The 13,944-nt window shown below is 42.9% G+C and overlaps 3 protein-coding genes across 3 annotated transcripts; 2 read left to right on the top strand and 1 right to left on the bottom strand.

The window, feature by feature from the left end:
- Nucleotides 1–960: 960 nt before the first annotated feature.
- On the top strand, nucleotides 961–2,543 carry GL218_02472 (6-hydroxynicotinate 3-monooxygenase; the record flags this gene model as incomplete). Its single annotated transcript, XM_033578991.1, has 4 exons — nucleotides 961–997; nucleotides 1,081–1,681; nucleotides 1,754–1,937; nucleotides 2,289–2,543. The coding sequence occupies 4 exons, from the start codon at nucleotides 961–963 to the stop codon at nucleotides 2,541–2,543; spliced, it is 1,077 nt and encodes a 358-aa protein (XP_033438870.1).
- Nucleotides 2,544–2,846: 303 nt separating this feature from the next.
- Nucleotides 2,847–3,320, bottom strand: GL218_02471 (uncharacterized protein; the record flags this gene model as incomplete). The annotated part of the gene is made up of 1 exon (XM_033578990.1): nucleotides 2,847–3,320. The coding sequence occupies one exon, from the start codon at nucleotides 3,318–3,320 to the stop codon at nucleotides 2,847–2,849; it is 474 nt and encodes a 157-aa protein (XP_033438871.1).
- Nucleotides 3,321–8,847: 5,527 nt separating this feature from the next.
- On the top strand, nucleotides 8,848–12,237 carry GL218_02470 (Oxygen-dependent choline dehydrogenase; the record flags this gene model as incomplete). The annotated part of the gene is made up of 5 exons (XM_033578989.1): nucleotides 8,848–9,152; nucleotides 9,224–10,738; nucleotides 11,568–11,878; nucleotides 11,935–11,950; nucleotides 12,012–12,237. The coding sequence occupies 5 exons, from the start codon at nucleotides 8,848–8,850 to the stop codon at nucleotides 12,235–12,237; spliced, it is 2,373 nt and encodes a 790-aa protein (XP_033438995.1).
- Between the last annotated feature and the right edge of the window lie 1,707 nt (nucleotides 12,238–13,944).

Raw genomic sequence — 13,944 nt, 5'->3', positions numbered from 1 at the left:
TGGTGAACTTGACATGTCGACTACCTTCGAACCCCATCTTCTTATTTGAAGTTTCTCCAAACTCACTAATAATGCCATGTTCCAAGTTCTCCAACAGAGAGCGGCACCATGTAAGGATATAGGCGGGGTTGGATTTGGGGGATCCTCGGCAGATGCGTCCTTGCATATATCATCGATCATGCCCCCTATTTGTGCGATGTCTCGTTGGCATTCTCGACGTGATCGATCGGGCATTGTCCGAGACACAATTCCTATGTTACTCAACATATCAGGTCCATGTGTAAGATTAGCTACCTAATTATCTTTAGCATACACTACAGATTAGATCTCAAGATATCTCATATAAACTTTATCTAACGGTACAATTCGATGGCAATTCTCTTAATACGTACAAGTTTGGACCATACCCTCACAAACAGAGAGTTCATATATCAATAATCATATAGAGCTCAACCCTGGTAGTTGGTAGAATTAATATTGAGGCTAACCATTGGGTGATCGATTCGGTAATTCATATAGCACATTCGGTTACTATGACGGCATCTAAAGAGCCTGAAGAGGGGGGGATTCGCCCCTAATACGCCGAGGGTGGGGATACTACTAAATCATATCCTGCATGGGATTGGAGAATCCTTAACAGCTGGAAGAGGATATAATATAAAAATCCGAAGATGCGGGTCGAGAACAACGTACCGTCGCATTAATAGAATCTACCGTGGTAAAATGGGCGTAGCACGATGGATCTGTCTTGTTATTAGTGACTTCTTGGCAGGGAATCTGCTGATGTTCCCTTCGGCATGAAAAGAAAGTCATTTACATGCAGGCCATCCTGGAAATCCTGGCCCTAAATATGGAGACCCCCGGATTCTCACGAAGGCTCGTCCCGCCGAATCGTACCCATCACCTAAATTTCACGGAATTTAATCGCAGCGGTACATGTTATAATAGAGTCTATCCATCATGACCATCAACGGTATAAAAAAAGAGCCCATTAAGGGTGAGTTGACTGAATTAACCACAATTGTGCTACGATTTTATACTTTCGATCTTCAGAAAATTACTAAATCTATCAATTATAAGTCATCGTTATCGGTGCCGGTCTTGGCGGATGCGCCTGCGCACTCGCTCTTAAACATCATGGACACGATGTAGTTGTTTATGAGAGGCTGAAAGCATTCCGACGGCTGGGTGACTCGTTAGGGCTAGGGGAGAATGCGCTCAAGCTACTCGAACGCTGGGGAGGCAAGTCTCTTTACCATAAATTAACTAGCATCGGTAATCAAGCCCCTGACATGCAAATCCGCCGCTGGCACGACGGCAAGATTCTAGCGCAGCAGCCGTTGATGGATATGGCGGGCTACATCGGCCATCGCGGGGATTACCACGAAGCTTTCATTCAAGCCGTGAAAGACGCTGGCATTGAAATACAGATGGGCCGCGAAGTTGTCGCATACGATGAGTTTAAGCCAAGCGTGATATTTGCCGACGGAACAGAGGATACGGCAGATCTCATCGTGGGTGCCGACGGTATCAAGTCGCGTGCACGGGAGCTCGTATTGGGATTCGAAGACGCACCGAAGAGCAGTGGATACTCATGCTACCGAGCTTATTTTCCCGGAAAGCATTTGCGGGAAGACCCCTTATGTCGCGAGTTTGTAGACCACGACTGTGTTAATATTTGGTATGCTAAATAAGTACCGTCCTTGAATGAAGTCAAGTTAGTTCGAAGCGTGTACTAAAGATAGCAATCTAGGATCGGCGAAGATACACATCTAGTTCAGAACACTCTCCGGAATGGCGACGAGTTCAACTGGATTGTAACGCGCAAGCTATCTCACGAAGCTGACATGGTGATCAAGGAGTCCTGGTTTCAAGAGGGAAACATGGACGAGGTCAAGAAGTCGCTCCAAGATTTAGACCCGCGGATACGCGCCGCTGTAGAGAAAACTGAATCATGTTTGGATTGGAGTAAATGCTACCTCGCCTCATCTATACTGTGAAATATAACTAACATTTTTAAAATCAAGAAATCTGCTACAGAGACCCTCTCCCTACATGGATATCCAAAAGCCACAAAATTGCGCTTCTAGGCGATAGCTGCCACCCGCATCTACCGACAAGCGCACAGGGCGCAAGTCAAGCGACAGAAAGCGCCGGCGTACTTGCAATTTGCTTGAAACTAGCCGAAAAGGACAATATTCCATTAGCAGTAAGAGACCTCCTATTTTCCCCCTAAACTGGTGTATCATTAGATCGATATGGTCATTAATCTAAACAACGACCCACAGACAAGATGTTACGAGAAGCTGCGATTCGGGAGGACTAGAGCCAGTCAGACGAACGGAGAGGACTTGAGAGATCGCTGGCACAACGCGCTCAAGAACGTGGACGAGGGCGTCGAGATCGATCCCGAAACCGTCAAGATGCGGAACAGGTGGTTGTACGCGTTTGATGCCGAGGCAGATACGATGGAGCGCTGGGACGAAGTTTCGGCGCTGGTTTCGGATGAGTTGAAGGCTGGGAAGATTACGCCGTTATGCTAATGATACGTCGTAGGGATCGTAAGCAAATGTATGCTGTATAATTCTATCATTCGGTTAGATCTAAGCTATATAATTATTTTATGTGCAGTTATTTTACTCAAGTTTCTCCTATACTAATAGGAGATAATTATAGGTGTAGGTAAAGCCATAGGACTATGTTTTTATTATTCATTATTTGTAGCTCTAATAAGTACACTTGTTAAGGTCTTGTAAAAAATTCTAGTTAACTAGACTCTTTTCAGAGTAAGTAGTTTCTACATGGTACATCTTCATGCATCCAGAACCTCAGACCTCTAATGACATTTAATATCCTATTAACACAGCCATGACAAACGTAGCAATCCAACTAAACATTATAAGATCCAACACATTCAGCAGCTTCTGTGTTCGTATTTCTGCCTCTTCGTAATCCCCCATTTTAGGCAGACTGCCCTTGATCCCAGGGGTCTTCCCAGCCCAGAAGCCCTGGATATGTTCTCTCGCAAAGTAGACAGCGACGACCGTCACAACCGGGGCTAGGTAACGCGGTAAAACCCCATATATTGAACCACGACGGGCAAGCAGTACCGACATGAAGAATGAGAATAACAGCGTGACGACACCGGTAGCTTGCGTGGCGTATGTCTTTTGACGCTGGCGTTCAGCTTCGGTAGATACCTTGGCTAGCTTTTTGGTTGCGTTTTCGTATTTTTGAAGGTTGGTGATAGCGATGTAAGATTGCTTGCCGCCGTAGATTGCCAAGGCGGCTTGGGCAAGGTGAAGGATTTGTAAGAACATCTCTACAATTATTACTTAAAGGATTGATGCGGTATTAATGATAAGTAATAGTGATAAAGTAAAACTTAAATAGAGAGATTGATGTATCCCCTTGGCTGGCATAAGACAGCAACTCCATAACTTTCAGTATTAGTACATAAGGCTTAACGTCATTCATTAACATAATAGGAAAAGGCCTTATGATTAGTCTCTAAAACCGCAACCCACAAATATTATTGGTCGATTCAATACCGCACGAGCGTTTCTTTCTTTTCTAGCCAATCCGTATGTATTGATACTGAAAATTATGGAGTTGCTGTCTTATGCCAGCCAAGGGGATAAGATAGGTATTTTAAAGACTACTTGATTAAAGCCGTCGAATTGATTTTGATAATGGAGTACAGGTATGTACCTAGGTACCTAATGTAGTGAAGTAAGTAATGACGGCTTGACTATTTGATTGTATGACGTAATGAACCCGACATAAGATCAACTAAAACCAAGTCATTTTTACCCCCTATTCCCCTATTCCCCTATTCTATAAAGTTTCAAGAACATAGCTACATACACTTAATATGGATTTATCCTATGTTTTCCAGAGTTGATACCTTAATGAAAGTATTATATTGTTACATAGATGAATGATTTATTTTACATTCACTTAGTCTCTATCTTAGGAGGTACCTAAGTATTATAATTAACGCTACATTTATGACCTGCAAAATGCTAGGTTAGAAATTTTGGAGTCTTAACTAACCCCCAAGAATGAGTGAAACGCCAGAGTCTACCACCACTGACTGGCCGTTGACAAAGCTTGCCCCCGGGCCAGCCAGGAAATGAACTACACCTGCAATTTCTCGGGACAAAGAAAAGACACATTGCCCTTAGTTTCACCGTATTGTCACCGGTTTATATGGAAAGATAAAGACAAGTAAAGGAGATAACTATTAGCTGATGCAGCATTTAGATGGTTGGTAAGCTTCGATTTTTGTAACACCCCTGAGTACTCTGTACCTAGGGGCAAGCAAAATATAAGGATCTAGGAAAAATTCTCTTTCGTAATAGAGGTACATAGAGTTAAATTAAATGGAGAAATTTCCCATTGCAGGTGCTGTAGCGCTTACTATACCGTCGGAACGCATTGATTGCCTCATTATCGAGGAACCCGATAGTTGCGTTAATATACCTGCGCTTGGCAACAGTAGAACCGGACTTCGTGCAAAATGAAGACACATAAACGGCCTGAGGCTCCGTAGTGTCGGGATTGAACTCGCTGGGGCTTGCTGCACCGAATAGAAAGGTTATATAGGCGTAAATCCGTGCAGATGTATCGACACATACAATTATACTGTACAACAGATGCCGACTTCGCAATAGCTATGTCGGGGGCTCATAAGCCTATCGGGTACGGCTTACCACTACGATAATTGGGAAAGGTTGATACTGGGAGGCTGTTAGACTTGGTATCAGCCACGGGCAGAAGAGAGAAATATACAACATGTGCATAGCCTATTCTGACTAGAAACGTACCTCTTTGGAGTGTTTTGAACAGATTCGGAAAGACAATTTTCGTGTTAACCAACTGCATATATTAATATAAGATTTTGACTGGCTTGTATCTTTTGTCATTATTAAGTGCATCATTCCGACAGTTCTAAGAGGGCAAAATATATCCCTGGGTTGATATGATAATTAATACATGAGTCTATGTTGCATGTATTAACTGCGGTGCTACTTTACGTACCTGTAATTCCTTGGCCCTTATGAAATAGGATCTGTCGAGCCAGTTCATGACATTCAACAACCCGAAAAATTGGTTATTTTAAAGACGCATAAGCTTGCCTTATACTCCTAAGAGGTATTCTTCTACCAACTAACATACCAGCATAATCCGCATCTAACTGTCTTATTAAGCTCCACTAGTCTAATTCATACCTAAAATCTTCTAATATTATATTGATGATATTCTTACCTATCTCATAGTCATCTTGCAACGTTTTATTATATTTCGACCCTCTTGTCGTCACTATGCCAACCTTGAGAACTAGTTTCAATCCTTCGGCACTTAAACCAGACGAACAAAAAGCGATCATTCCCCTTCTCGAGAATGCTTGGAAACATGATGCCCTGAAATCATCAACCGAGGCCATCGTTTACGCGTACGTCTTGTTTAATTCCAACAGCTATTCCTCAGCTGTTACTCTAAGGAACCTTGACTAACCTGGTTTTGGGGTTCCAATTGTAGTTCAGGTAGAAATTGGTGGCATGTTACCGATAACGATCCCCGTGAACACATTACAGTTCGGTATAACCGCAGAAAAAACCGGGTCCATATCTATAGGGATGGTTCCGTTAACGTGAGCCCTCAAAAGGGTCCCCGTGTGCGACTGGAAGGTACCGTTGGAGGGGATGAAGGAGAAGACGGAGGCTATGACTCTGTGTCGGATATTTCTGAGGAGGAATTCGATGTACAGCAGCCAGAAAGTACACAGTAAGGCGACCATGTTAGGATTCTAGACGGGACGTCTAGAACAAAGAACATGTTCGATACGCATAGGTTAGAGTTCCTTGCGGAACAACGAAGTTGTTTATATGCTATCTGGCTCCGCCTCGTAATAGGTGTGTCCAAATTATAGAGAGTGTGTATCTGCGTGCGTGTCATTTCCAGCCTCAACGAATAGAGCATTTTTGGGCTCAGCCGTACAGACCAGCGTTGTTGGTGGCCTGGAAGATAGCCTAGCTAGGTCCCTAGCTAGATTTCTGAAGGTGTACCCAGTAGCCGTAAATTGCACAAGTGCCATCGGGATCCTATGTGAGGGCTTCTGAAGCGTCGTTAATGAAAGTGAAATGCACAACGCAGTCACTTCCCCTGACTCAACTTACGGGCAAACTGCGACTAGCCTGTTCTCGGAACTCCTGAGGGAGTACATCAGGCTCGTGATATTAATATCTGCAGTTTATGCCAATATTCCGGTACTTACAAAGCTTCTTTGACGACCAGAAAGTGGTGCAGAAGTGTAATACACTATAAAAGGCTCGAATCCGATAATTGGTGAAGGTTGATACCGGTAGGCTGTCAGACTTAGTATCAGTCAGCCCCGGGCAGAGTAAAAAGGGAACTATACAAAATGTGCATAGCCTATTCAAGCCGAAAACGTATTTTGAGGTCCTCTTCTACAGATTCAGAAAGTCCGTTTTTATATTAGCAAACCGCATGCACAAATATTTTTTTAGACTAACTACCTCTTGTATGTTTTCTTGTTATTGGATATATCACTACCATACTTGCCAAATAACAAAACATGGCGTTCTTTCGAGATGGTAATGAATATAATATATCAGCTTATGTTGCATATGTATTAACTGTTGTGATACTTCATATAGTAATTTCTAGCCCTCGTGAAATAAGTTTGACTGGCTGCGAAAACTTGCGTTACTTCGGCTTTTGTTACCTATCCAATATCAAGGCGCCACCCCGACTCACCTCAGCCATGCGATTGGTATAGAACTTTTGTAAACGATGTATTTGGAAGAGCCAAGTAACATCACGCCCTTCCAACTACTCCTCGATATGTTGGACGGTATAGCCAATGCTCATACACTCAATCTACCACTAATAATCAAACCACACGGCGGGGTCTCAGGCAATATGTGCATATTGCAGCATTTCCTTTTCGTCCGGGGCATTTCTCGGATCACGACTGACTCCTACGTATTGAGCATATGTCCACCCGGTCATCATGAATGACTAGGGGATATTTGCAGATCTTGTAACTTCAAATTCTTTTCTTGTGATGGGCGGTCGCTTTATGACAGTATCCGCCCGCGAGAAAGCCACGCAAACAGTATGTTGCAGTAAGTGCCATGTATTAGTATAAATATAGCCTGTGATTCCATCTCAAATTTCTCTGAATCTATCTTACACCACACTCTTCAGCATCTTAAATTTGATCTTATAAACTCTACCACTGAACAAAATGTCTGTCTATTTCAATAATAACTATATAATTGCTCAGGCAAATGCCGCTATTGTTTCCATCGATCTTGGATTCGCTAGTGCAGATAACCTTACCAACAACCAAACAACCACAACTACAGTCACGGGGACGTCTACATGGGTTATTACCACATTCAAGGACAACAACTCACCACCTTTGCGCTTCACTGTTACTCAAGAAGTCACATTTTCAGACGGAGCTGATATAACCATTACTGGTAAGTTTAGACCTTTCGAATTATGATTACCTACCTAGGTAGGTATGTAGATACTGATAATGATTACTAGGTGGTGGGCCGAACGATGATGTTATCGAAGCAACCGACACATCTGGAAACAGAGCTGTTTGGCAAGTTGTTGGGAGATAAATAGGAAAAGGCTTTTTGGGGGAAATTACCAACTAGGTGCAATGCTTTTCAACAAGCATTAAGAAATGTTGAAACTAAGAAAGAATGCTTAGTTTATGATCTTAGAGGGTTTCTTATGTACTTAGTCGCTCTTTATTTATTGAAGTTTAGTATGCTTCAAACAGCCACATAGCATAAATAACACCAGAAGGATACAATAACTCGTTGGTAATCTTACCACAATTATCATTATCATCACCATCGCCGAATCAATCATGCGATAGAAGTAACAGTTTATGCAACAACAGAGGAGATAGTCACATATAGGAAACAAAACTTTACCATTCTCCGTCTCCTTCAAGTGATAATTATATAGATATTGAGACTCTGAACCTTATCTTATTCCTCATACCTAGCCTCTGTAGACTGTATTCTGATGGTCTTCTTATAAGCCCGAAGGATCCTGATATGGCCCAAGACCTAGTATGGAACAAGTGGTGTTTCAACCAATGACAGATAAACCATAGTAGATGAAGAGATCCAAATAATTTATTAGATGATTAGATTATTTAGATCATACAACTATAGGAATGTAGAAATAAGTAGTTATATAAATTTAGAGGTCTCTGTAAGGGTAACGTAGGTCAACCTGCAATATTCGGTAGATTCAGGTAGTATACACCGGTAGTTATATTACTGAACTTATAAACTTTATTTGTTTTGATAAATTATGCCTTTGCGATGTAACGCTGGCTTCGCGGGCATAAAGATGAAATCAGATCAGGGGATATTATATGAGTACCTACATAAATTGAGAATAGGGGTTATAAAGGGGGAGTGGCGTGTTAGCTTTGTCAGTAGGAATAACTGAAGACAACGGGAAATCCTCATAGTCCAACTTTGAACAGATATTCATTACACTACATAGGTTAGAAATAGGGGTGCTGGTACGAAGTTACACATCTATTTCGCGAAGTAAGTTTGGATGGTACTAATATACATACAGCTTACCCCCCTCCGATGAGGGGTTCTTGGGGTATCAGGAGAGGTTGAATTATAGATCTTACAGTCCTTAATGTATATTTTTTATTATTATTACATATTATCATGATATCCAGTCTCCCTTTTTCTTCTTTTTTCTTTTTACATCTTCGCTCCCTTTTATATCCCGAATTTTTCATATCTCCCTCCTAAATATTATATTATGTCTACCATCGACACCGCTTCCACCGCCAACCTAAGTATGGATTATGACTACATTATCGTTGGAGGCGGGACAGCCGGGCTTGTAGTTGCGTCAAGGTTAACCGAAGAGAAAGATGTTCGCGTCTTGGTTCTTGAAGCCGGTGCGAACCGCCTAAGAGATCCGAAAATCTCTATTCAAGGCCTTGCCGCTGCGACGTACTTTGACCCGGATTATGATTGGTGTATCACTACAAAACCTCAAGTAGGACTTAACAACCGTAGGCTAGCACAGCCTCTGGGTAAAACTCTGGGCGGTTCGTCGGCGTAAGTACCCAAAGCCCTAATATAGGAATACGACACCTCTGAAATGATAGCTAACTTAGCTTGAGTTGAAGTATCAACTTGGGTATGGCTGTATACCCGTCTAAATCTGGCTTTGACACATGGGAAAGACTGGGAAATCCAGGCTGGGGATGGAAAACTATGGAAAGTTATTTCCGCAGGTTCCATACATTCACCGATCCTCAAGCGAAGCTCAAAGACGAGTTCATGCTTGATTACTTGAATGGCGTTCACGGCACAGATGGACCCATCCAGATCTCTTACGGTAGTGAGGAAGGCTTCCCCCCCTTTTCCCAAGCCTGGCCCCGGGCATGGTCCGCTCTGTGTAAGCCTATTGACGGCGATCCTATCGCTGGTATGTCTATCGGGGCTTTCAACAATGCCGCTACGCTTCATCCAACAACTAAAGAGAGGAGTCATGCCGGAAATGCGTACTTTTCGGACAAAGTCGCTCAACGACCAAACCTACGCGTCATCACAGAAGCACTCGTCGAGAAGATTCTCTTTGTTAAACGAACTGACGGTCCTGACAAGCTTCGGGCCACCGGAGCCGCATTTATTGGGAAAGATGGCCGGAGACGGCAGGTTTCTGCCACACGCGAGGTGATTCTAGCGGCCGGCGCAGTCAAGTCTCCTCAGCTGCTTGAGCTCTCAGGAATTGGTGGGAAGGATATACTTGAAAAGTACGGGATTGGTTGCCTTCTAGACAATCCTAATGTTGGCGAAAACTTCCAGGATCATGGTTTCGTACCGTTTTCCTGGGAGGTAACCGACCCGATAACGTCAGGCGATCAGATGCGAGACCCAAGAGTCATTGAAGCAACTATGGCGGCTTACCAGGAGGCTAGAGCAGGTCCCTTGTCTGTGAACGCACTTGCATCGGCCTTTTTCCCGCTTCAGGATGAAAGTCTTGCACCCGTATCCGTAAGCCAGCTCCTTTCGGACCTCAACCAAGCGGAGGCAGAACCTAGAGTTCTTCGTGAGCAGATCTGTGCCCCTGGTGACTGCTCAGCACAATTTACTCTCGCACCATTTCAGCTGAACCCTTTCCCAGGGGATAATCCTTCCCAGATCTTTGGCCTTGGTACTGAAGGTTTCTATGTGTCTATTGTAGCTGTTCTGAGTCACCCATTCAGTCGCGGATCAGTGCATATACAATCAGCTGATGCATACTCATCACCCATTGTTGATCCGCGTGCTATGTCTCACCCGCTAGACTTGGAGTTACACGCACGGCACGTACTACTCCTCGAGAAGATCCGTGATACTCCACCACTACGACAGCTATTTAAAGAGGGTGGGCGGCGTCTGCATCACAGCGGGCAGAAGATTGAGACGTTGGACCAAGCAAAGGAAGCGGTTAAGAACGGATACACACCGCATTATCATGTATGCGGAACGACAGCCATGATGCCTCGAGAATCTGGTGGTGTGGTGGACTCGAGCCTAAGGGTCTATGGAGTGGACGGCTTAAGAATTGTTGATGCAAGTGTGTTTCCACTAATTCCGAGAGGGAATATTCAAAGTTCAGTCTATGCAGTTGCTGAAAAAGCTGCTGATGTCATTAGGTCATTAGGATAAGTTAGTGGAAGAGGGACACGACGATAAATTCAATAAAGTTTATAGGTCAGTATAAATCAACGCGCGCGTCCCTATGACAAGACAACGGGTGCATCTGCACTGCATGTTTAGTTACCTTTTGTACTCGGGTTTTACGGGGCATGTACATAAAAGGTAGGTACCGTAGAATAAAGAATTTATTGCGCCAATCTGACCACAGAACTATTTCGACTAAATCAATTCACGGTCATACGTGCACGCATTTGGGTCGCGTTTACTACTTGCATATGAAAAGCTGAATTTATCTCGACCACCAATATAAATAAGTGTATTCTCCTTAGAATTTTTTTAATTTATGCGATAGAAGATAATATATGTAATATTTACTTCTTGATCTCTCCCCCTCTTTCCTCTTCCCTTCTCCCTCTCCCCCCCCCCCCCCCCCCCCCCCCGGTAAAGGTGGATCCCTCCCTCATCAAGCCTCATTTAACATAACAGCCACGTTTGTGGCTATACGATACTCTCAATCCTAGAGATAAATCTCCATCTATCTTTAATTATTAAGAGTAGCTGAGCTGAGACTTATATCGATTCACAATGTCAAAGAAGGTTGCTAAAGTCATATCAACCGAACTACTCGTATGTGCCCAGGTAACCCAATAGCATCAAATTTGCTAAGGGCGTTTTTTAGGAAAATAAAGATGCGAAGTGGATCAACCTCGTAAAGTCAGTCGTGATATACCTAGATATACAGCGTTGAACTATACACTACCTACCTATATACTACGTCCTAAGTTTCTATAAACTCTTCATCGATCTAACCATAATATGATTTAGAATTACGTACGAGGATGAAAATGGCCAAGTACGCACTTGGGAGGCGATGAAGCGCCCTGGACGTCCGAGCACCAGTGCCGTTGATGCTGTGCAGATGATCGCCGTCATTCATCATAAAGAAGGTCCCAAGGTTCTCCTTGAGAAACAGTTTCGCGCGCCAGCAGGTAAAATCGTTGTTGAGTTTCCAGCTGGATTAGTAGACGAAGGCGAGACTGTAGAGCAGGCGGCGCTACGTGAGTTGAAGGAGGAAACAGGTTACGTTGGGGAAGTAGTGCCAGACCGTGGAGGTTCAAGACCGATCCTTTTCAGCTGTGAGCTCTATTAACTCTTCCCGTTTTATGAGAATATAAATTAACCATATCCTCAGCTCCTGCATCCTCGAGGTAGAATTTATGCTTCCTAATTCTTATACTAGTTAAGCCATTTGACTAACTCTTGATATAGCTCAAGGACATTTCTCATCCATATAAGAATTGACCCGGAAAAAGAAGAGAATAAAAACCCAAAACCTCAACTAGAAGATGGTGAGTTTATCGAGGCCTTTTGGGTGTCATTAGACAACATATATGCCGAATGTAGGAATTTAGAGGCCCGAGGATTTGCGATTGACGGCAAGGTCGGTGTCTTTGCTGAGGGTCTCGAGATGTCTAAAATTTGGCCAGTTTCATGAATACGCCACGGATCATATAAAAGGCATTATGTACCTATAATCCATAAATATTGCTACATATATAGGTATTTATAGCGAATAAGAATGCATTACAAAGTCGAATATTCATTAATAGAAGAAATTATTTAGTTACCTACCTCTTAAGTACTTTCTTATGTGATAGCACCTTACGAGTCGACGATTAAAGACTATTAAAGAAACTAAATCTGCCACGACGGTCGCAACTTTAAAAGCATAGGTACCTAGGTAGGTACCTAGGTATACTAGCAAAATAATATAAATACCTACATGTATGTCTATTATTAATTGTCTATCCGATAAACCCTTCCCTATCCTATACTCTCAGCAAACACTAGCAAAACCAAGGTATTAGAGTCCCATTTTCTACTTTTTTCCAACATGAAAGAGGATTGCACAGTCCATCTTCCATCCAAATAGCAGAAAGTTGAGAATATATCTTAGCTATGACCCCCATACTTTTACCCGTCTACATTAATTAATACAATTATCATCTCCCCAATACTATATACAAGCAGCGAAAATTATAGGATACTATCGCCATCATGTATTCCCCGATAGGTCTCACTAAACAACAATACACCTGGAAGTGTAAAAAATGTGGGCGCTGGTGTCCTTTCACCACTGATATTTGTATCTGCGGTATCTATAGGCCACAGACCAATCATAGATTCCTGGGGATTCAGAATCCAACTCAACTACCCGCGTTTCAATATGCACTCGGTATGCCAGGTAACGTCTTTGGGCGTAATTCTGGACCTATAGGAAGCACTATATCGAATCAGACCATTTTTGGTGGATATGACGCGCCCTCTGAACGGGATAATCTCCCTTCGAGAGGCTCCCCTAGACAAAATGCTCTCTCTGTCACTCCACTAAATCCCTTACGAATATCATCACTTCTGAATGAAGAAAATACAACTGCCGGATACTATCACCACACCATACAGGATAGGCATTTTTACCAGTATCCAGTCGTCGATGCATCTGCCAGTCCATCTGTCAGTCCATCTGCCAGTTCTTCACCACCTAGTGGAGCTTCTACGATCGGCGAACCTAGACGTCCAACTGACACGCCTTTCCAAAGCAATTATATCCAACATGATACCACTCCCAAGACAAATGACGCTTCCTCGGCACAGTTCTCTGCTACTTATCAAGGAAATTCCTCTCAGGGCAACTTGGAAGAAACCACTTGGTACAATCCGACCAAGAGATACGAGTATTAAAATGAACGCTACGTTGTGTCAAAATCGTTCGAAAAATTAAAGGTTCGACCTCCTGCCAGATAAGATCTCTCCCTAAAATAGTGTAACTAACTTTGACGAAGTTTTATTGCTTCTACATGTAGCCACGGCAGTTCCCCTGGATACGGCTCTTCTAATACCACCAATCGAAGATATGCATTATATCTTTACTAAGGACGCAAAAGCTTAGTGTACTTATGTGCATTATTCTGGGCTTGCCTGTGAGTTTATGGGGATGTTTGTTCTGGAAGGCTCTACTTTAGGTTCTTAAGGTATTAGTAGATTGGATTATATAGGGGCTTGTATTGAGGGCTGGCTAGCGATCTATACAATTGGTACACGGAGCGAGTCATTTTTAAAAGACAAAGAAAAAAAATCAACTTTTGTTAGTCATTCATTAAAACTTCAATGTTAATGAGGATTCTATGATAATCCCGTTATT

This window comes from Daldinia childiae (assembly GCF_008694065.1).
Source record: "Daldinia childiae strain JS-1345 chromosome Unknown Scaffold2, whole genome shotgun sequence".
Taxonomy (NCBI): Eukaryota; Fungi; Ascomycota; class Sordariomycetes; order Xylariales; family Hypoxylaceae; genus Daldinia; species Daldinia childiae.
The sequence above is the reverse complement of the archived record's forward strand: the minus strand, read 5'-3'. Positions and strand labels throughout refer to the sequence as shown.